At 36.2% G+C, this 25,438-nt stretch overlaps 1 protein-coding gene across 2 annotated transcripts in view; it reads left to right on the top strand.

The window, feature by feature from the left end:
- LOC123698354 (steroid receptor seven-up, isoforms B/C) overlaps positions 1–25,438 on the top strand; it is a 70,949-nt gene that overhangs the window by 13,840 nt on the left and 31,671 nt on the right. The window contains exon 3 of one of the 2 annotated variants that reach the window (XM_045644957.1): positions 18,817–19,362. In XM_045644957.1, coding sequence (XP_045500913.1) covers positions 18,817–19,362 — 546 coding nt within the window. Of the gene's footprint in view, positions 1–18,816; positions 19,986–25,438 lie in introns of those variants that run through there. The other variant, XM_045644956.1, reaches the window with a different exon arrangement.

Here is a 25,438-nt window from a genome sequence, read left to right as displayed (position 1 = left end):
TAGATTTCTATGGTTATAACTTACTAGCTTTCCGCCGGTGGCTCCGCCCGCGGTTTCAAAGAAAAACTCGCATAGTTCCCGTCCCCGTGGAATTTCCGGGATAAAACCTATCCTGTATTACTCGTGGATAATATAGCTTTCGAATGGTGAAAGAATTTTTAAAATCGGTCCAGTAGTTTATGAGCCTATTCATTACAATCAAACAAACAAACAAAGTTTTCCTCTTTATAATATTAGTGTAGACCATATTACGACCTCGGAATACGCAACCTAATTGCATCTTGAAATTTTAACTGTCCAACACAATATTTATTGCGCACTGAATAATTTTAATACACTTTATATACAAGAAGTTAAATGTATTATTAGTGTTTTGTATATAAATATGATCCTTGCGTATTTCTTAACTATATATTTTAAACCAGTTCTGTGACAATCCATAACGTGACATTAGTGTTAACCTTTAAAATCTCATGGTTTTTACATTCGCGAATATAATGCTCTAGTTTTTCATAATCACCTGTTTGTATTCGTATACCTATTTGTATGACAATCTTAATATAAAATTCCTTTTGCTGGTATAAGTACAAAATTGTTCTCACAAACGTGTGGAAATTTTACCTACGTAGTCCATTATTAATTAAATCATAAGCATCAACCATCTCAATGTCAGTGGGTACATGGGTACTTACGCATCACAAAAAATTCCATTGCTTTTTATGGCGATCAATTTAAAACTTATTAAATTAGATGCCTTTGAACAAAAAGCCTAAGCACTTGATTGTCGCGAGTGTAATTAGTGAAATCATTAATCTTACTAGTTATTAGTTGGACAACTGGCCAAGGGCACTATCCACGTTCAGATTATGTTTAAGAGATTATTATTTTAGAATTAATATAGATGGTTATTGTTTTAAAGACAGCACTTGATTAATGATATTAATGATACAGAGTTAGATTGGGAATTGTTTTCTGTGGCTAATTGAATTTCAAGTGTTTTATTGCTTCGTCGATTAATTTGATGAGATGTGGTCTATCATTTTCATCTATTGGAAGTTAATAAACGTTTTAGAGAATTCGTTGCCTGGTTTAGGTTTAATAGAATCTTATACCAAATAACTATAAATCAGTCACAAAATTAAAAATCTGTATCTTTAAAATTGGCAAAAGAAAAATATTTGTTACGTAAGCATTTTCCAGTGAAATTAAGTTTTTCCATGTTATAAAAACGTCGCATATTTTAACCTATCCATTTTCAAAGCTAAATGGCTTGTCTCATAATATTTTACGATCCACCCACTACAAAGCGACGAGCCCACAGAAGGCTTCACTTTGTGACACACATTTATAAAAGGCTGTTACGCTGTCGTTTTTTATCATTTTTAACACTGCCGTGTTTATTATATGAAGACATTTTTTGTTTTATTTCATCAAGCGCTTTCTTAACACGTGGTAAAACTTATCGATGAATTGTTAATTTTTTATTTATTATTCGGTTTTTGAATTGCACCACTACTCAAAAAGAGTGAAAACTTGCAGGTTTATTTGCCTTTTTTTATGAAAATTTAAAGCTTGTTTATTATCTGTATGATAGTATATTTTAAACTTTAATACTAGGACTATGCAACAATCGTGTAACAGTAGAGTTTTGCAAGCAATTTCTAAAACATAGGTACACCGCTTTGTCACTATCTTATACTACGCTATCTTGCAATTAAATCTTTAGATAAGTTATTAACAAGTATCCAATTTATACCTATAGAGCTAAGTATAGATACATATTACATAAATGTATCGTGTCTTAAATTTTGTAAGGTTTAATATCATTTAAATAATAGATATCAAAGTATTGCAAAAATAGATGACACACAAACATAATATAGGGCTTCTTAAAGATCAAAAATCTCTTTGCATTAAACACTTTAGAGTTTAGACGGAACAGTATAAAGCTCTCAACATACAACAGAATGGTCATCTCACAAACAAAACACAACTGGACATTAGCATGACAATTACGGTTTCTTCATAACACCTCAGCATTAGGTACATTACGACCCTAGATAAGGCCACAGGAAGGTCCGGTCACCCGCTGCTCTTATGAACCCTTGTACACCCCATTAGGATCTCACCTCGTATATTGTTCAACAAACGATTTGTTTGATGTCAACAAACAAAAGAAAGGTGCAAACGTTCAACGAGATTAACTATTAATAAAAAATAAAAGAGCGTGCTTCTTTGTCGCCTGATAATCGCCTTATAAGATCTGGTTGAGATTTCTTTGTTGTTTTTTCGATCGGATGCAGTGTGGCGGTTGAAAGCTTTCATTGAATGTTGATAAAACAAGATTTGTTAGTGATATGTTTTCTGTAATTCTAACTTGTTCGCGATTAGATTCGTTATCTGATTTATATCGGGGTGATAATGCATTTGTTGCGTCTAATAGTATGTACACTTTTTTGATATGGAGTTTAATGGAGTCTGTATCAAAGTGATTCAAATGCGTTTTAACAAATTTATCTTTTACAGCGTCTTGTTTTTAATTATCTATCTACATACAACATTTTGAACCACAATAACGCAGTAGTTTCAACGTATTTGAACAAAAACATACGTTATAGAAACATACAAACATTCGCATTTATTATATTGACTGGGTTAGAAAAATACATAACAAAGATAAAAATAGATGATTAATTAAAATACATTAAAAACCGGTTCATTAAAAGTGCATAAAGTTGGCATACAATAGGCCGCGGGTCCGCCCGTCATTTTAACGGACACCTTTTGTTTAAGGGCATCAATCAAGCACATTGTTTGTAATATCTTAATAACTTTTTGTACTGGACCGGTCATTTAGAAAGATTTTTGCTATCACGGTGCTTGAACGAGGGTACGAGCTGAATTTTAATGTTCATTGATTTTATGGAAATTGTTTCGCGAAAAATTCGTATGTATTATGAATTTATAGACCCTAATAAAAAGGCTTGCGATCTATGTTGGACGACGATTCTTCAATGTTATTATTACCTGCGTTATTATAATCCAATTCATAATAACCTCAATTTCCTTCAATCGCAAGATATGCCTTGACACATCAACGGACTCTTTACATTTAATCAATCCTAGCGAAAAATTCATCGTTGTTCAACGGAAATCAAGGACAATGGCCGCCTTTATAAGCCCACAAGACATGTCAAAAACATCACGCATTCTTTACCGTTCCCAGGGGCTGCAAATTATAGCAATGTTTGCGTCTTTCTAAAGTAAAACGTCTTGCATACAACGCACGCCTATTTGTACAAAGGGTACGTCAAAAGGATCGAAGTTGCGCTTTGAGGAGGGTGTCAATTCGCGTCCATAACCAGGTGCGGGCTTTGTTGACCAACTGACCGTAAGACTGGACATGTTTGGATTAGACGACCGAAGCGGCACCGTGAGAATCCACACTGACCGACGCTTATAGACAATAAAACATTTTTACCACCCGAATATTAATTTAACGACGTAATCGTAGCAACAATCAGAACTTAGAATTACGAGAATACCGCGGGCGGTTTGCCCACTGCGTCACAGAGAGATATTATCGTGCATAATAACTGTGACATGTTCCGTATGACGCTCCAGGCGGAGCGTAATGGTCGAAATTCTGGGAAAACTTCTCTTACTAGCCGACATAAAGATGCAATCGCGTTACGTGCCAACGCGTTCCCACGGATTGAGTTGCAAAAAGTCCCTAGCGCTGGCCGGACATCGGTCAACGTTACCGAAAACATTAATTAAAGGCGAGACAACAAATAGACCGGTTTGTTTCTGCACGGTCAAGGTGCGTGACCCTAAGACCTGCGGATTCTTGTCCGTCGTCGCTAATTATATTTCCGCACGTTTTGTCCATTTGCATGTGAATTTGGGGAAGTACAATAGGGTCCTAATCCGATGGTCCGTTCAGAAACCCGATAGGTTCTAGCGTAAACATTAACTCCACGTTGAATGGCACAAAGGTAGATAAATATAGAATTTCACATGATGAAAGGCGATTGTATCGTGTTCTTTATTGCGGTACGCTCGTATAATTACGAAGTTTCAATTTAATCACATAGTGTGTTTAATTAAGTTACATACATGTTGCATCAAATTTCAAAAGTTTCCGTGATAATATTGGATTAATAACAGATGACATCTAATGCGTGATTGACTATTGTTTGTGTAATGACACTCACTTAGATTACCTTCTGTTGAAACTAACATTGATATTTTTCAAATGTTTCTCGTGTTTGCTTTCACTAAATGTTAACACCTCAATATCGAAGGCTATTCAATAAAAGCTAATGTAGCAATTATTTTTCAAAGGATCAAATCAGAATTTAAATAGACTAGAGAGATGATTTTTATTAACTTAAACTTATTTACGGACGAAATCAATACAATAATAATAAATAATAATTAGTCTTGTACGTAGTAAACTTTTTTGCATAATAATACAATGTCAGCAATAAGAACATTCTATGAACGTCTAATTAATTAATTATCTAGTGAGAAAAATCGAGCAGAGAAAAGCAAAAGGAGATTAGAAATATTAAGACACATATTTACAGAGATTACATTTTCGATACGGATTTTATCATTTTACATAAGAATAAAATAAAACCATATGTCTATCAGCGCAGTGGTGGCTCAGTGGTGAGACCTTAGACCAGGCGAGCGCGCAGGAATAAATTGATTTTTCAATTTATCTGCGCATGTTGTAACATCACCACTGCTCGAACGGTGAAGGAAAACATCGTGAGGAAACCGACATGTCGAAGAATTAAAAAGTTCGACGACATGTGTCATCCGCCAACACGCACTTGGCCAGCGTGGTGGATTATGGCCTGTACCCTAATAGGAGGCCCGTGTCCCAGCAGTGGGAACATATATGGGCTGATGATGATGATATGTCTATCAATATTTCGCACTGTTTAACAGTTTAACCTAGTTTAAAAGACAACTTTAAAATAGGCCATATATTTAAAACATATTGAACTTATATTGAAGAACTTTTATGACTCCAAATCTAATTCGGTCGTAAAGCGAAATGGGCCACAAAGGCGAAGTGTAAAATCATTTGTGGGATTAAAAAAGGAGCTAGCGTGAGATATACCCAACTATCAATCACTACGCTGATTTATATCCTCGGATGATGGATGGACCCCGACTCGCGAGAGCATTTGATAATTAACTTTTAAAAATTTGACGGACGCCTTCATCTTATGGATTAGGAATTCGGATTGATATTGCATTGATTAGTGCAAGTGGTGTATTGAAAACTGGTAATTTGCAGGATATTCTAGTACAAAATTACTATCAATATATTTTGACGGTAGCGTAAGTTTTGGAAACAAGGTTGTATGTCGTGTTGAAGAGTTTGGGTAGTAACATTAGAACCTAAAGTAACAGGGTCAATAAAGAACATGTAATTGTTATTATAAATTAGTGTTTTCTTGTTACGTGATACATCGGTATGATTGTCATTACTGAAACATAACTTAAATTTTCTCACGTTCCGGGATTCCTAAGAAGGTACCTATTGAAGTGTGAACGGGATTCATCGTACTTCCAAATTCCTACTTTAGTATGTCAAAAACGTAAATTAACTGGTAAGTGTTGATCAAGGCAAGAGAAATATGAATTCTTATAAATTATGAAAGGAAGTCAGTTGCTTCTTAAATTTTATCGAAATCTGTGTTTGATAGAGCCAATTTTATCTGGTGGAAATTTAAAAAACTATTCTGGTTTTAGCCTAACCTTTACAGCTTTGTCGATTCTACTGATCCTGTAATACTAATATCTAATCAGTCAGTTCTGAAGTCTTTTAGACTTTTATAGATTGACCATACGCACTCATATCATCCAATTTAACTCAATGAGTAAACCATTCATCACGACGACGTGCGAGTATATAGGACGTCAAAATACTCACCTCCAGGGGGTTTCCACTTGCCGGGAATCGAAGGTGGTCCCCCGCTGAGCGGTCGGCGTACAGCTAACGAACTATAGTGATTTATTCGACTTAGCTCTTCGGTTCTAATATCTTCGAGTGGTAGGATTACCATCGTTTTGCTGGTTCGCTTGGTTTTAGTTTGAGTCGAATACAGGCGTAGTTTTTCTTTTTTAAGTGGGTTAAAAAGATCTGTTCCTTCCTTATCCTTACTGTCTTTTTAATAGTTCAAAATCAATGAAATTAAAATTAGGGCATAATATGTTGCTTGTTTCGACTCCTGAATGAATTACAACGCTATTGAAAACTCATTCTTAAATTGTTTAATTTCAATGTATGTACTAACGAAACGTTACGGAACTAAACACTGATTATTGCCTGATGATCTACTGCATTTGAAACGTCAGATATTTTTTAAATTATGTTATCCATAATACCTTCATTTATATCATTGCTCAATATAAAATATTCTCATTTAAATATAAAATCTTGATGTCCAATACAACGCATGGTCACTCTCATCTCACTTTTGATTGCATTTACGATTATGCGCTTTCATTACTAGCAATTATTACTAATTTCTGGATTGCTTAATTCATTAAGACGATAAATATTATAATTATATTATTTCGTTACCAATTAATATCACCATGGGGCTAATGAGATATCGTTATATCTTGTTAGTGTTGTCTTTTGTTTTAACCTACTGACATAGTACTTTTGTGTGTACTTTTGTGTTAATATGGGTTTATAACGTATCATGTATATTACTCCTTTGTATATTATTTTTATTGGTACAGTATGCTTTGCTGTTGTTTTGAGCTCAAAAACCATTCATCACTTTAATCAAAACTTTGAATTACGGTTTATTCTTTCATTAATATGTCCAACGTAATTGAATTCTATTGTTTACGTAGAAGAAACTCTAAATTGGTATATAATTTCGAGTGCTTTTTCATATCTCCTATCTATTTGTGGAATAATTATGACATGAAAACATTTTATATCATTTAAAGATTTTGTAATGATTGCATCGTAACATTGTTACTCTTCCTCAACCGTTACTAATAAACCGCTAATTTAATTTCACCATAAATTTAATGCCCTACTTCAATATTACATTAATTCGCAATTAACTGAAATTAGTACTAAAGTGCGTTTCTCTTATGTTCCTTATATTCCTCGTCTACATACAATTTAACATCCTACGTTTATGATAGTATTTCCTGGCCGGTGAAATTTTCTCAGGCTCCAAGGCATAATCTCGAATAGCCGAGTAATGCACAGTTTGTATGTATATTGGTTACTACGTTAGTAGTCGCAAGAAACCTGTTTCGGTCATGCCCTCTGTACCATCTTAAAATATTTGAGTGCAATGCATTCCCGACGCTAAGCTAGATTTTTTCACAGTGAAACGTGTTAAGTGTTATAGGAACACATTAATTTCTTTAGTATTTAGAAACACTTTTAGAATTAAGGAAATAAGAAGGTCTTAGAAAATCACGAATCTAAATTTTGGAAAGATAAAAGCAGCCATTTATCGTCTTCGCGTCGTTGAAATTCAAGATTCGATATGTATTTTTAAATCTAGAACTTAATTAGCTTTGCAGATTTGGCCATTTATCAAAATGTCCGCCAATAACATGCATAAATAATTAAATACTGTTAATTAAAAGATCCGACCGTTGATTTACTTTTATAGATATTGTGATATTGTAAACTTATGAAAGTTTGGAAGACGTTTGGAATTCATCTAGCGTCCGCATCTCTATATGTCAGTCTGTCCGTCCGTCATTAGACGTGAATCATCGTCCGTATCGTGCAGCAGAATTTCGTGAGGTCACAGTTTACTATAGCGGTTTAGGCGCCCTGCGGTCGTTTATTTGAAAGAGGAGCTCCTATTAGATAATTCTGAAGTGTGAGCAGCGTGGCGAATGTCTTCTCTGTCTGACGCCGACCGTTTCGTGACCCCAGACCTAATCACATATCTGCAAGCGTATTATGATTATCACGAGCCGTATGGTCAGCGAGTACGTACACATTTTTTCGTTTTATTGCACGATTTCGCAGATACGTCTAAGCATTGTGGTCTTGAAGTTTAAGGACCTTGTTGACGTTATCTAGGGCGACGTCTATTTTATTTATAATATCATCGTCGACTGTAAAAACTGCCTGCCCGTTACCGGCCGTGACATAAATCTCGAGTGGACGCTTTATAAGTCGATAATTACCAAAGACCTGACGCCAGCGCGGAATGCGTCGCACGCGCTCGATCGCTTCATTATTCACATGTTTAGCATATTTTCTAAGAATTTTATCATCTTCGATAAATTTAATTACGATCTGGTACTGTTTTGATGTCTTCCGTGTCCGGTTTCATAATGCGTTGTGGGCGGTACGGTTTTTAGCTTTTAACTTTCTTTCGAATTGTTTTACCGTTTTGAATTAACAAATCACGCGTCGATTCGTTTATTGTGAAGCGTCGGGTGTCGATTGTTCGATCATTCATCAGCGGGTCGAATTTCTAAAACTTTCTAAGTAAAATACAGATGTACGTCTAATCTACGTGTTGGAGGCGATATGTTAGCCTGTCGTGGAGCGAGAATCTCTTAATGATATCGAGACAACCGTTAGATTAACAAAAGGATGGTACCCATTCGGTCGGGCGACACCTAGACGCGTGCTGGGCTTTGAAAAATTGTAAATATAAATAACGGATTATCAGGTTGTATCGAGAGTTGAGACGTACGAGATATAACGAGGGAATAAATAAACGGACGGTCTATGAGATTTGACGCACTTAGTAATAGGAGTTGGAAAGATGAATATATTTACCGGGCATTACTTGTGTTGAAATTTTTATATAGCGCTATGCATTGATACTATAATTTGATAAATTTCGTAACATAAGTTTATGAGAATAACAACTTGCTTATAATAGGGAATTACATTCAGTCAACAAAGTATCGGGAATTAATGATTTGTTTATGGTTCCAAATTCAAATTTTTGTTTTTTTTTTGTTGTTGTTAGGTTGGTACAACTGTTTTCCATTTTGGCGCGGAGTTTGAGTAGCATCTGTCATTTAAATTTAAAACAGTGCTGTTTTTAGTTTTATAATATCTAGCGTGTATTGCGAATTTCGTAATGGACAAAAACATCGAACAAAGAGTTTGTCTTAAATTTTGCATCGCCAATGGAATTTCGTGTTCGGAGACACTGAAAATGTTACAGAAGGCATATGGTGAATCGACTTTATCAAAAACACGTGTTTATGAGTGGTACAAAGCGTTCAAAAATGGTCGAGATGTGATGGAAGATTTGCCTCGCTCTGGTAGGCCATCAACGTCTGCAACTGAAGTTAACATTGCAAAAGTGAAGGAAATAGTGACTGAAAATCCTCATGCAAGTTTGAGAGAGATGGCCCCCAATCTTTCTGTATCTCACGAGTCGATCCGTACCATTTTAAGTAATCATTTGGGTATGATACGTGTTGCCGCCCGGCTAGTCCCAAAAGACCTGAATTTTCTTCAAAAACTCAATCGCATGAGAGTCGCTGAGGACATGCTAGAACGAGTCAATACCGACCCAACATTCATGAAACGCATTGTTACTGGTGACGAGACGTGGGTTTACGAGTTTGACATGCAAACTAGTCAACAAGCTTCGGAATGGCGTCTTCCAACTGAACCAAAACCAAAAAAAACCACGTCCAAGTCGATCACAAGTCAAGGTCATGTTGACTGTTTTCTTTGACTATCGCGGTGTTGTGCACTCGGAATTCTTGCCGGAAGGTCAAACGGTAAATAAAGTATATTATTTGAGCGTTATGCGGCGTTTAAGAGAACAAATTAGACGAAAAAGGCCAGTTTTGTGGAAAGAAAATTCTTGGATATTGCATCACGACAATGCGCCTTCGCACAAGGCCATCATTGTGAACGAATTTTTGTCCAAACACTCAACAAATACCATCGAGCAACCACCGTATTCACCAGATATGGCTCCAGCCGACTACTTTCTTTTTCCTAAACTCAAATTACCACTTCGTGGCACCCGTTTTCAATCGGTAGAAGACATAAAGGAGAATTCGCGGCGAGAACTGAACTCCATTTCGGAAACAGCGTTTAAAAAATGTTTTGATGATTGTATTATTCGTTGGCGTAAGTGTATAGTTTCTGAAGGAGCATACTTTGAAGGCGATAAAATAAATTTGGATGAATAACAAAATTTTTGTGTATTATTGATATTTTCCCGGTACTTTCTTGACAGAGTAGTATGTTGTAAACGTGGAACCCCCGTGTTCTTAGAATAAAATTAAACAAATTGTAGCATTTAATATATTATGTCTAATTACTCTTAGAATTTGCATCTAACGATACACACATAAAGAATTCAAGGTATTTATCGTAAATCTATTTTTATGATCGCTTCCATGAACCAAAGCATGCACTTAATTTACAGGAAAACCAACAATTAATCGCAAATACATAAATTATAACGCTAAAGAAAAATTGCGACATATTGCATCAATATTGATAACCTATTTATTATTATCAGACAGTTAAATCTTAATCGATTTATTTATTGCTAGGAGAATAATCTAAAAGCAATTAATCCATGAAGTGACCTATTTAACACTTTTTTGACAAGAAGTTTTTGTTTTGAGAAGTCTTTGAATTTAATGTTGCAATGTCATACAATAATATTTCATGCTCCTCAAACATTATAATTAGAGGAATATAAAATTAGCATTTATATGATTATCCACATCAATTCTGCTGACATAACCATAATACTGTAAATGACAAGGCATAAATCTCTGTCAAAGTAATTAGCTAGGACTTAGGATACAAGGACCTGTATTAAGTATAGATTAAGGTGTTGGGACAATTATTATTATTATATTATGACACTTGTAAGGATCAGTCTATGATGATTTATGGGCTATTTTTAAAGGCCGTGAGAAATTTTCCTATATGCCAGTAACTATGTATTTACTGGATCTGTTTAATGCACTTGTTTTATTGGTCGACTTGGACACGATTGCAGTCATAATTAATTTAGAGTTTACTTCTATCAAGTTTTTACGCAAAACGTTTGTTTCTTTATTTGGAATTCTCTGGTTATAAATTATTCAATTATTTCGTTCTGTAGTTTGTAAATGTTGGTCAAATACGATGTACTACAGCTTAAGCTATTGTAAGTCCAATAAATCAATAAACATGTCAAAGCAAAACATATTTTAAACGAGAAAGTATTAGATTTGCATATCAAGCTTTTATTCATAACATGGTCATATAAAAATTTACCCAGCTATGCACTAAAGAATGTGTATTGTCATAAGATTCGGTTCATCAGATCTCAAGAACGACGATTCATGTCAAGATCAGATTTACCTTCAAGCGAATATAAATTTTATATCAAGCACATATAATTCAAAGTTGAATGGACACTTCCACAATTTTGTTTTGTTGTAAACGTGTGTGGAATTAAACAATACTTGTATTATAGTTTGATCACGTATATAGGTTAGGCGTGGTAAGACTTTATTTCGCAATTTGAGAGAAATTGCTCATATTCTGTCATAATTTGTACAGTTTTTGAATGAAAACTTAGATTTGGCGATTGTTTAAGGAAAAATTCGTAATTTACAGTTAATAATGTAAAAGGTGTAGAGCAGTGGTGGCTCAGTGGTGAGACCTCGGACTTCGAATCGATAAGTCCGAGGTTCGAGACCAGGCGAGCGCGCAGGAAATAAATTGATTTTTCAATTTATCTGCGCATGTTGTAACATCACCACTGCTCGAACGGTGAAGGAAAACATCGTGAGGAAACCGACATGTCGAAGAATTAAAAAGTTCGACGACATGTGTCATCCGCCAACACGCACTTGGCCAGCGTGGTGGATTATGGCCTGTACCCTCATAGGAGGCCGTGTGCCAGCAGTGGGAATGTATAATATGGGCTGATGATGATGATGAATGTAAAAGGTTAAAACATTATTGAGTTATATATTAATAACAATCACGAAAGTTAATGCAGTAAACTTAAGATAAATTTTGCATGTACTTTCTTAAACCATCTATTAAATCCTAAAAGCTTGTAGACAAGTTTTGACAACAGACATAATAGATTCCGATATGAATCATCCAAAACGAAAAATAAATACTTAAATCGACTTTCATTCAGTCAATCATTTGCTTGTCGATTTTACGACTTCACAGTAGAGACGAGAGATACACCAATAGCTATTTAATGAATAATCAATATTTAACGGAAACATACACAAAATACCGTTTCGATCAATAAAATCAAACAGAACAGCAGTTAGTATCTAATCAAGGTATATATACCAACATAATTATAATAAAAAGCTTTAATTTTCACTTAATCCGATGAAGTATGCGCGGGCGCCGATTTGGAGAAATTCTAAGCGTCCAAATGATATGTAAATAAGATAAGATTCATAACCAATATGGGAACTATAAACTCGATAGCTCGTGACAGCCTTATTGGTACACTGGTAAGCATAGTTATATGATATGTAAATAAGAAATGGTGGATTCGATCTATACTTATCTATACTAATATTATAAAGCTGAAGAGTTTGTTCGTTTGAACGCGCTAATCTCAGGAACTAGGTACTGGTCCGATTTGAAAAATTCTGTCAGTGATAGATAGCCCATTTATCGAGGAAGGCTATAGGCTTATATTGTATCATCATGCTAACAGGAGCGGAGCAATGCGGGTGAAACCGCGCGGCACATCTAGTAATATTATAAAGCCGTGTTTGGACGCGCTAATCCAAGGAACAACGGGTCCGGTCAAAAATTATTGCACTGTTAGATATTCCTGCATTTATCGCGGAAGACTATTATAGACTATCTAGGTACATCACGCTAAGATTAATAGGAGCGGAGACAAAGCAAGGGGCACAGCTCAATTCAAAATTGATTCAACTCGATGGGAAACGCATGCTTGCCGGTGAAATCGGTTTGCGGCAGAATCAAATAGAAGATAATAATACGGAGAATTTAGTTCTTGAAATCATTGATTATTTTTGACATTAAGTATCATATATATATAAAGCTACACTACCACTCACTGACTGACATCGCTTTTCTCGGAAACTACGTGGAAAGTGGGGGGGATTTTGACGTGATCGTATAGAGGTGCGCCGAGTGACCAGAGGAAAAATATAGCGATCTCGATCATCTTCGAAAACCAAGTGGACCCCTGGAGGTGCGCAAAAACGGTGATACCTGGAGGGGGGGTGTCTGAACAAAAAATGCTCGGAACTGGTGGCGATTACCAGGGGTGGTGGAAAAATTGGGATTTTCGCGAAAACAAGATGGCCGCCGTACTTTGCCAAAATCGCCGTTTATGAATCCTTACGTCTCAAATTTGGCACACGTGCTCTGTTCGAGCCGGCGAATCGATCGGTGCCCCGTTCGAGTGGCTCCGGGCCCCAGTTTCCAACTTCCATACAACGTTAACTCCAACGGCCCGCGGAAACGGTGCGAGTTGGGTGGGGGGTGCCGGAACTAAAAATGATCACCACCCTGGGACGCTACTAGGGAGCCATAGTGGGACGCTCGATTTTGGAATTTTTCCATTTTTGGCGCAAACATAAAAACGTAAATTTAGACGAGGTGGTGCAATGGAGAAATACACCAATGATGCATTCGTACTCGCCCAGCTCCCAGGATATCCAGAAAAATCCGAAATCTTAAACTTTCCCTCATCTCTCGAAGACGGTCAACGGCCCGCGCAAACGGTAGCAGCTACATCTGGGGTGCTCAAACTAAACTTGTAGTAGACCTCGAGCAATTACCACAGATAGTGAAAAAAATTCAAAATGGCGGAAAAAATGGCCGCCGCCATACAAATTCTAAAACGGCCATCGCTGGTCCGATCGCGCTGAAACTTGGCACAGGGGCTTTAATCGAGTCGCATATTAAGTTGGCATACTCATAATCGAGTTTCCATAGCTGGTTTCCGAGTTTCATACAACGCAAAATTCGACGGCTCTCTGAAACGGCGCGAGATAGGTGGGGGGTGTAGAACAAAAAAATGATCAGGAAGATGGGGTGCTACCAGGGCAATCGAGAAATTTCAAATTGGACGCAATTTTTTTTCAAAAAATGGCCAATTTTTCAAAGCAAGATGGTGGCGCCGGTTCCGTCACGATCGGTCTGAAAATTGACTTCTGTGCTTTGATTGGTCAGATTTACAAAACTGCATACTCAGAATTTCTCTCCGACCCCCGGTTTCCATTTTCCATACATCACGAAATTCAACGGCTCTCTGAACTGGTGGCACTTAGGTTGGGGTCACCAAGGTAAAAAATGTTTAAAAACTTGGTCGTCTTCCAGCTATATGAAAATTTTTGCTAAAAAGCGAAATTTTTTTTTTCGAAAATTTTGTATGGAAATTTCCATAGTAGGAAGGGTAATTGAATATAGCATCGGCAAAAGACGGCACCGCGGGCTGCTTGCTGCCCGCGCACCGCGCAACTTCGAGGGTTGACAGCCTCCCGGAGTAGAAAATATTTATTAACTTTTGAACTACCGCACGAGCCAAGCGAGCGAAGCGAGCGAGTCACGGCAGCGGCCAGCGTAAATATTCAAATAGGTAGCGAGGAGCGAAGCGACGAGCGTGTAAGATTAACTTTTGAACTACTTACCGCACGAGCCAAGCGAGCGAAGCGAGCGAGTCGCGTCAACGGCCGGCCTAAATATTCAAATAGGTAGCGAGGAGCGAAGGGACGAGCGTTTTATGTTAATTTATGAACTACATACCGCACGAGCCAAGCGAGCGAAGCGAGCGAGTTGCGGCAGCGCCGGCCTAAATATTCAAATAGGTAGCGAGGAGCGAAGCGACGAGCGTGTTAGGTTAACTCTTGAACAGTTTATTATGAAAAGTCACTGCCCGCTATCGATAAAACGTTTCAAAAATTTTACCAATATTTGAATAAGTAATTTATAAGCAGTTTAGGTAGCGAGGAGCGAAGCGACGAGCGTGTAAGGTTAACTTTTGAACTACCACACGAGCCATGCGAGCGAAGCGAGCGAGTCACGGCAGCGGCCGGCCTAAATATTCAAATAGGTAGCGAGGAGCGAAGCGACGAGCGTGTTAGGTTAACTTTTGAACTACCTATCGCACGAGCCAAGCGAGCGAAGCGAGCGAGTCGCGGCAGCGGCCGGCCTATATATTCAAATAGGTAGCGAGGAGCGAAGCGACGAGCGTGTTAGGTTAACTCTTGAACAGTTTATTATGAAAAGTCACTGCCCGCTATCGATAAGACGTTTCAAAAATTTAACAATATTTGAATAAGTAATTTATAAGCAGTTTCGACTGACTGTAGAATCGCTGTTAGCAGATGTTACAAATGGAAAGGAAATTCGAATGCATTTTCAAATGACTGAAGATTTCTGCCCTGGGATGAGCCGCGAGCTGCTTGCAGCTCGCGCACCACGCACCCTCGAAGGTGGACAGCCCCCCGGAATAGAAAATTTTGAATGGGGAATTTATAAGCATTACCGACTGACTGTAGAATCGCTGTTAGGAGATGTAACAAATGGATAGGAAATTTGAATGCATTTTCAAATGACTGAAGATTTCTGCCGTGGGATGAGCCGCGAGCTGCTTGCAGCTCGCGCACCACGCACCCTCGAAGGTGGACAGCCCCCCGGAATAGAAAATATTTGAATGGGGAATTTATAAGCATTACCGACTGACTCTAGAATCGCTGTTAGGAGATGTAACAAATGGATAGGAAATTCGAATGCATTTTCAAATGACTGAAGATTTCTGCCCTGAGATGCTTCGCGGGCTGCTTGCAGCCCGCGCACTACGCTCCCTCGAAGGTGGACAGCCTCCCGGAGTGGAAAATACTTGAATGGGGAATTTATAAGCACTTCCGATTGACTGTGGAATCGCTGTTAGCAGAAAATTACAAATGGACTGGGAATTCTAACACATTTTCTAATGACTGCCCTATTGCTTCAACCCAGGGGCAAAAGGGGCTCGCGGGCTGCTTGCAGCCCGCGCACAACGCACCAGCTAGTCTTGTTATAAGGGCAATTATAAAGGAATTGTCTGACGTGGAAACAGTTTTATTGACGAGTTGAAGTTCTTGACGTATTATTTTAGTTAAAAAATAATATTAACTTTTTCCAGTGGTTTAATAAATTGTTTAATGCACATGTTAAAATTTGACAAAATCTGTTCTTGTACAAAAGATTTTGATTAAAATCAATTCTAATAATAATATTAACTGTTGACGACCAACTTAAAAATATAGATTATTGCAAGATTAAATCTAAACTAAAAGTATAATAATTAGTCAAAGCATAAGCAATCCATCGATTAGATAGTGATGTTCCGATCTATCGACAGATAATAATGACGTGCTATTAGACTAGGTGTCGACGCGGCGTGGGAGACACCGCAGCCTACATTCGAAACCGGATAATCACACCAGCAATTACTCTAATTCAGACGGAATTACATACTCTTTAATTGAATTGTTGATGTAACACTTCGTGTTCGGATGATTTAACAGTGCGTTATGATTTGAGATTGGCGTTTGCGTGGGAACGTTTGTAAATATGGTTGTGTTTTTGTACTTATTTTTAACGACCGGTTCTTTCAATATTTTGTGATTTCTGAAATCATTGCTTACAGTATTAAGATAACCTATTGAAGCAATTTTTTTTTTTGTTATTTAACGTTGGATTCATCATTCAGGCGTTGTCATAAAAAATTAACCGCGCTCATTCGAAGTACTTAAATAAAGCAACCACAATTTAACTGAAAAAGCAACTCATGTAAACTGACAGCACATTGTGGCTGTACGCAGTATTTCCATCGTCGAAAAAAAGTAAATTAAAAAAGTACAGCGCGTGCGCGCGCATTCGCGCCAGCTGCGCGCCATTCCTTCCCGCGTCGACGAAACGTGCGCGCGCCGCATACCTGACGCACTTGACATTTCGAAGCAATATTTTTTTATTTATTTTTTTTCAAAGTATTTTCGTCCAATTCGGAACTAGTACTCAATCAAGCGGCGGTTACCACGACGAATCGTTTCGGATACAAACTTGCTTCACGATTCGATATCACGACTTGCTTTTTGCTCAAATAACTGTCCGTTACAAATAAAATAGAAATAAAACACATTTATCCTTATTGTACTGGACATAAATACATAAACATCTGAACTCAAACCACAATGTATTTTCGACGCGATTTCACGAGCTCAAAAAAACTGTAAATCACCAGTAAACACATCGTTAGCTTAAATAGTAAGAGATATCTTTGTCGTTAAAAATATTATCACGATGATTAAGTACTTATCGAAAACAGATTTGGTTGTGACTTGTGAGCGGTAATTTATTCCGTATTTGGTTTCGGGAACTTAATACTATCATTGTGTGTCGATAAAGTAACAACAATATTGAATTAGTATGTTCTATGAAGGTATCTATAAGATTTATAAAGGGCCGGCTAAACGGGATCTCGTAGTTGTGTTCTTTTTTTCACGACTTCTTAATCAATTTACATTTTTAAACAATTTTAAGTCACCTCATCTGATAAAAGTCTTGCGACTGATTGCAGATCACAATAGGAAAAAAAATTTTTTAAACAAAACGAGAAATTAAAAGTTATCAACGGTCGATATAATAGGTACGCTCGTTTTTATTGATGTATCGTATATCTACATAGATATACTAATATAAAGCAAAGGTTGGAAAAATATAGTAAGAATGACTTGCAACAAAAACTGTAAAACCACTATAGGATGAATCGAAAAACGTAAACATTATACAACCAAAGCGATCCGTACATAATCGTTTTAGCACATTAAATTAAGATTTGAAATAGTCGATATTTAGCTCACAAAATCGCATTTAAAACGGAAAGTAATACCGAAACAACCTGTTACGGGGTCATAAGGTCAAATATTGCTTCATGACGATTTAAAACGCATTATACTCGGCCATACTTAAATGACCGTAGCAAGTGGACTCATCACGACATTTTGACGCAACTTGTGATTATTTTTTGTTACCAAATTTGGATTATTCGGTGATCTATAAATAATACGCGCGCACTACATACCGAAATTAGTGTCAATAGTTATCAAAAAGTTCTCTTTTTTTTATTCCTTTACACTAAGAACTATCAATTTCAAAATGTTCCATAAAACTTAATTAACAACTGTTAAAACAACGTACAAATAAATTATCATTTATCATTTTTTTTTAAATACTCTATCTAGGTACTCGATATTTTTAGAATTGGTGTTGCATTTAATTTGCTTAATATAATAGCTGTAGTAAATAGTAATTCATGATAAAACAATGATAAATTATGAAAATAAATTCATAGAAATTTATATCAAAAATAGTTCTTCATAAAGATTTTATGATTTTAAAGTATAACTTATTCAAATTTTCTCGTTCCTGTATTCGTCATTGTTAGTTGTAATTCCTTTATCGCACTATTATGACACGCCAAAGTACCAAATATGAAGCAATATTAATTCTCGCGACCAACTCCTTCGACAGTTGTTAGTGAAGTCATAAACTGAGCCATTACGACCATAATATAATATCTTGTGCTTACATGCTAATTGCAATCTACTGTTGAATAGCTGTATAACTTGTCTATGTTCTATGTTTTATTTCATTACAATTCCTGACGTTCGGTGGACAGTTGCGTAACTTTTTTGGCTACTCTTTTACGTAATGTAATTGTTGATGTTGGAATATTTAAATTACCATTGCTAAATATCTTATACTCGTGCTAAACATTAATGTATTGTTTTCTATTGTTGCAGCTGTACAAAGAGGCAGAGTTCCCCCGACGCAACCCGCCGGTCTAGCCTTACCGGGTCAATTCGCCCTCACGAATGGTGACCCAGCGGCTGGGCTTAACAGCCATCCCTACCTCTCCTCCTACATTTCTCTGCTCCTCAGAGCAGAACCTTATCCGACATCACGATACGGCCAATGTGTGCAACCTACTAATGTCATGGGTATAGATAATATTTGCGAGTTAGCCGCAAGGTTACTCTTCTCCGCCGTCGAATGGGCGAGAAACATCCCCTTCTTTCCTGAACTTCAAGTGACGGACCAAGTCGCGTTATTAAGGCTCGTTTGGTCCGAGCTGTTCGTTCTAAACGCGTCCCAGTGTTCAATGCCGCTCCACGTGGCTCCCTTACTTGCCGCCGCCGGTCTCCACGCGTCACCGATGGCGGCCGACCGGGTGGTGGCGTTTATGGACCACATACGAATCTTCCAAGAGCAAGTGGAGAAGCTGAAAGCGCTCCACGTTGACTCGGCGGAGTACTCCTGTCTGAAGGCGATCGTCCTCTTCACGACAGGTAAAATTTTAGACAGTTTATTCGGGGAAGCGAGGTTGTTGCTGTACAGAGTGGCGGGTGCCGGAGCGGCGGTAACGAATTATGGCGAACTTGCCTCTCTTGTGAGAACTCATTTAGACGCGTACGCGGAAGCCAGTAGAGTGCCGCAGCCTCTGGCACCTCCGCCACCGTCAGCAGCTTCCTCTGGGTATTACTCAACATTGGATACATCTCTCGGCGTCAACTCCTCTCTATCGTACGGCAGTTTCTTATCTCCTTCGAGATTACCGCCTAACTATACGAGTAGTCCACGAGCTCCCGAACCCAGCTCGTCCTTCAAAGTTTGGGACAGTGGGAAGATGTACAAAAGCGATCAGGGGGGTTGACGTCGAGCGACGCATACTTGGGATGCATTTCAGGTGTCGGGTGATGAATGCCTTGTCACTTGGCAATGGGACTACGGTTTTATCGTGTTATAAGTTTGCGATGCGTTGCGTATAATATGATGTAGGAGGCCATTTGTATGGGGATAATAACTCACGCTCCTCGAGCGGGCTGCATGGGGAGACGGCGACTTATTGTTCTCTAATATTCGATTTTGTGATCTGTAAAATTCTAAATTAATAAAAACCAAATTACGTTGATTGTTAGACGGTCGTATGACTACCGTTTTAGTTAAGTTATTTATTTCATGTAAATAGACTTATTTATTTATTTATTAAAACACGCGCGAAGTTTTTAAAATCAATTCTCTTTGTTTTATTTGAGTTTTTTAAATTCCCTTTTTTCTTAGATATAAATTATTATTATTAGATTATGAAACAATGTTAATACTATAATATTGAGTTATGAATTGCGACACAAGGCGTGTCTTAGAATAGTTGTAGTAGTTATCTTACCTTCACTTGAATATACAAATGGATACTGGATTTCGGTCCCACGGTGAATGTATGATCTAGGCTAGAATATTAATTTCAGTCCTTTAAACTTTACATAATTTACATACATTTACAATTCTTTGAAGTTAATGAAGTGAATGTAGAAATTGCCTCGACACAACACAATTTATGAGAATCTTTGTGAAATAACATTTCTCAGCGGACACTTATTTATTGTTATTTTATAATTATGTTGAAAACAAATCACACACTTAAATCTTAATTTTATTGCGTAATATAATTCATGCTTACTCTTGTACCTTATAAATAAAATTCACCCAATGAATATTATCAACAAAACCAAAAAATCGCAGCAAATAAAGCTCTTAGCTTGGGACATTCACTATAAAAGGAGCGGTACATCAGCCACATAAGCTTGACCCTTGACGCTTCCAATGTTAATACAATCTCATACATCTTGTTCATACAGTGGGGTTCAGGTTATAGTGGTCGGTAACTGCCTAAGGGTACTATGAATATGCAATAGTAATAAATGTAGTTTTATCCGACTGCTAACTTTCTCCTCGGCTAGCGTACATGGATCGATTACTGTGTTAGGCATTTAACGGGAATTATATGCAGTGAATTTAATAGTACGTGCCTATATCGACATGCATGCAAGTTTGTATAAATATTTGATAAGTTATTGTTAAAGAATAGAAGGTATAAAGACGGCTCTGAATGGTTAAGAATTATTTTTTTTGTTCGTTTTTTTTTTAATGAAAATTGTCGATGGTATGAACGGTATGAAACTATTTATCTGTTCGTTTTTATTAGATGTTGATTTGTTTTTAATAACAGAGTCTGTCTTATAAAGATTTTACAAATATTTTTTACATTAACACATGTCTCTATAAAACTCCACAAATAATTATATTACTACACAATTTTGTCTAAAAAAAAAAATGATTGATCTTTTGAAATATAATTGAAACTTCAATAATTGAATCTTAACACATTATTGACAACATCAATTACTATTACATTTACACTAAAACAAAAGACCAATGAAAACCACGTGTCAAAATTAAAGCTCATTGCGTCAAAGCTTTCAATAGATATCGCTTCGTCACGATCGTTTGATTGTGCCGTATCGGTTTACAATTATAGGTACTTTTTCGTTTGTATCGTGGTACGTTATGGGCTATTACACTGTTTAGGTAAGCGTTGAACCATAGATATTACAAAAATGTAGAAAACTTATAGAATTATTATTTTCATTTTTCAAGATTCAGGCGCGCATTGCTATCGTGTAGGAAAAACGTAAAGAATTATTATTTTTATAAGATTTAGGTGGAGTTTTTACTTTTTTATTTTGTCGGGAAACAAGGCAAATTTCTATGGGTATGGATTAGTAAAATAATTGTTAACACCAAAAAAATATAACTAAATTTTTTAACAGTTTCCATTTTAGTAACAGTTTCCGAACTTTCTAGCATCCAACATCATCATGTATCGTATAAAAATCATTGCAATTCCCATATAAAATTAAGGCTCTTTCATCCCTCTCCAACCCTGCGCATGGTCACCAGGAGAGAGAGAGACACACACGTCTAACGGTACAAAATCGTGACCATGCCCGCGGTCGCGGTCACGATTCTGAAAAAGTGTCGGGACGCTCTTATACCCCGTACCACGATGTCTTGAAGCAGTATTGTTTCCAATGTGTAAAAATGACAGCGCTATACAGGGTGTCCCACTATATGTATACTAAGCGCGAACGAACTTGTAGTTTTGCGTACACTGATCACGTAAAAAATACTTAAACAACAAAATTACGTTAAAAAATTTTTGCAAAATTTTTCGTGAAAATTCATGTTTTCTTCACTAGCTTCGCGCAGCCGGCATATAGGTACCGCTTCTCTAATGTGAGCATTTTGTCTATGAAAACTTAATCTTAAACGATAGCTCACGTACTGGTGGCAGAGTTGGGCGGGTTGCTTGTTATGGGTGTACACATAGAGTTTTAAGAATTCATCTATTTGAAAAAAAAAATATTTTTGGAATTTTATAAGTATTTTTTACGTACTCAGCGTATGCAAAACTATAACCTCCTTTGAGCTTAGTATACTAACAGTGAGACACCCTGTATAGGTCGACTAGCGCTATCACTGTCACACATAGGAAATAATACTGCTATACGACTTCACATGCATTATGTCTGGAACAATTCTCGATCGTATTTATGATATGCTCCATACAAACCCGCGAATTTAAAATTAGAAATACATATATAAAATGCACAATAGTTTTTGTTTTTATTAACTTCCAAAGGACCGTTATTAACACGCTTTTATTAGCTTAACCTGTACATGTAATCTTTGTACACTTAGCAAGGATCGATCACAAAAAGTTTCAAGAATTTGTCTTATTAAAGGGTATAGGTACCTTAAACTAGGTATATTTATTAATTATTATTAATTTAACAACGTAAGTGTGCAAATATTTAGGTTGAGTACCACGTGTTTATGGGTTAATCACTGTTTAAAAACTGTAGGCTATTTACAAAAAGGAGCAAACTTGAATTAAATACATATTCACCATACTATTACAATTGATAGACTATAGGTACTTTTCATCCGACTATACTCACAATTACGTCCTATTGTGTGTACATTACTTGCAATTTTGTTAAAATTGACAAACAGACATTGAGCCAGCGCGCACGAGCAACTTTGTCTCCGCAACTATTTTGTCTCTCCCATCAATTTGTATGGGGAGTTGCGTCGCTACGTGCGCGCACTTTCATACTAGCCCATGGGTGGGAGAGACAAAATAGTTGCGGAGACAAAAAAGTTGCGGAGACAAAGTTGCTCGTGCGCGCTACCTCTAAATTTGATCATAACATAGAATATCTATATTGTATAATAATGTCTAGCACTTTGTATCAAGATTGAGTAATGTCGTTTTATCCCACGCCTTAATTATTGTTGTAAGTAGTACCTACTATTTAAAACATTGCAGTATGCTTCCATTAAATGTTAAAAACTGTATTCAAGATGGATTTAATCTCTAACAAAGCTAAGTCATAGCACAGAATACGTAATAGTAGCTAACGTTAATTATGAAAAACAAAACAATATCTACAGTAAAATTTGGCGCGAAAGCACAGATACACAATCAATGACAGATTATACAATACAGATATATTATACAATTTGTACACAATACAGTCTACAGATAATATAAACACGTTAGAAAAAAGAAAAAAAATATAGTCTAATCTTTATAAAATTTGCGGTCAAGATGCATGATGACTATGTAATTCTGTCTGATTGAAACGTCCGTTACACTGAACCTTTATTATTTACAAATAGAATTTCGTTGAGAAATCGATTCCACATTGTACACTTGATTATTTGCAATTTTACGGTATCCCGCTCAAATTTTGCAGTTCACGTTGAGATGATAAATGATTTAAAATAAATAACTTTTGATAGTTTTTGGCGAGGGTATTTCAGAAAAAATCACAAATCTATATCCACACTGCTCACTGTCATAGACGATAAAAATAATAATATTAAAAATGTATGTACCGAATATAACTAACATTTCTCCTGCATACCTAATTGACTTTCTATTTCCTAAAGCAAAAGCATTACTTTAGTTGAATAACATTACCTACTTCCCTTTACTAAAAATACCTATAGGTATCTAAAATATGCTTTAATACCTACAAAAATCAGCCGTATTGATACAAAAAGTGGATTGACACCAAAACAAACGAAATATTCGCAATAAACAACACAGATGCGTAACAAATCCCCTTTGAGGTCACACCGTGACATGATATTAATAAAAAAAAAACAAATTGAAACAAACCACCCTCGTTAGCACGTGTCAAAAAGAACAATTCGTAGAAATATCATCTTTATTACGAACGCCTTAAGATGAAATTTGCATTCCAAATACAATGAAGTGGACATCAAATTTGTTGTTCTTAACCTAATGAGGGATTTTTGTCTTTATTAAAACGGATTAGGACTCAATTTCATTTGTGTGTTTGACCCTAAATGGTTGTGTTAATCAGGACATCAAGAGGGTTAGTTTGGTTAGCCGCGTTCGTCCGTGCTTATCAGATAACATCAAAGGGGTTAAGAATTGTTTTATTCCTAGAGATTACAATATTCATAAAAAATCAACCGGCAATTTGGCAGGCAATGTTTATTCGGGCCACTTTTTAACAGTTTTTTGAAGTGAAACTTCTTTATCGGGGTTGGAAAAAAATTGAGTGTAACATTTTTTCGTTACGCGTGACATTTTTCCGTTACGCGACATCTTTTTCTTATCCCTACCACGCGTAATTCGACGTATTCTGTAAAGTTGAATTATGGTAAATTATTTTTTGAAAAATAAGGTCATAGAGAAGTTTCACTTCATACGTGTGTACACTAGTACACGCACACATTTTTCTTAAATAGTTTTTTTATATCAAAATTCAAAAGTCTTTTTTATGTTTTAATTAATGTATTTTTGTGTAATTATTTCTAAACCAAGTTTATTAAGAAATGCGATAGTAATCTGCTTGTTAGAGTCTATGGGAGAGCTTTGTCGTGATTAACCTTTATGGTACTGACCTATGTCGGATTGTACATTATCGGTAATTTCATTTAATTAATTATAGTTCAAAACATTGTTATCATAAAACATTATTAATATCAAATAGAGTAAAGTTATTAGGAGATTTTAAATAATCATAATCGTCTGCAACATTTTATTGTATTTTAAATATAAGAACATTATTTTATTAGAGATTATTGATAATGAAATTATGTTTTATTATATAAAGTAGCGCAGTTTGTATTGATGAAAATACCACAATAGAATTATGGGTCAGCTACTCAAACTCAAAGTAAAACAAAATCAGAATAAGAGCGTATAATTTAAAATCAAGTGTTACAATTTATACGTAATAAATAAATAACCCGAATCACATTGCACTTAATACTACAATAATTTTAACAACAATCCAATAACAATTTTATATAAAGTTGTATTCAATTCGATACAGCCGGCAAGCGTAAAATAATATATTGTACTCATTATTGGGTATTGTTTCTGTAACGTTGTTTTCATAGCGTAGAATAATATAAATAATATAATTTGTGAGAACTTATTCATAAAATTTGTAAAGTCGCGTAGGTCCTCCGTAGAGTACG

Source organism: Colias croceus, chromosome 16, assembly GCF_905220415.1.
Source record: "Colias croceus chromosome 16, ilColCroc2.1".
NCBI classification, from domain to species: domain Eukaryota; kingdom Metazoa; phylum Arthropoda; class Insecta; order Lepidoptera; family Pieridae; genus Colias; species Colias croceus.
Note: the sequence above shows the minus strand (reverse complement) of the source record. Positions and strands in the feature narration are given on the sequence as shown.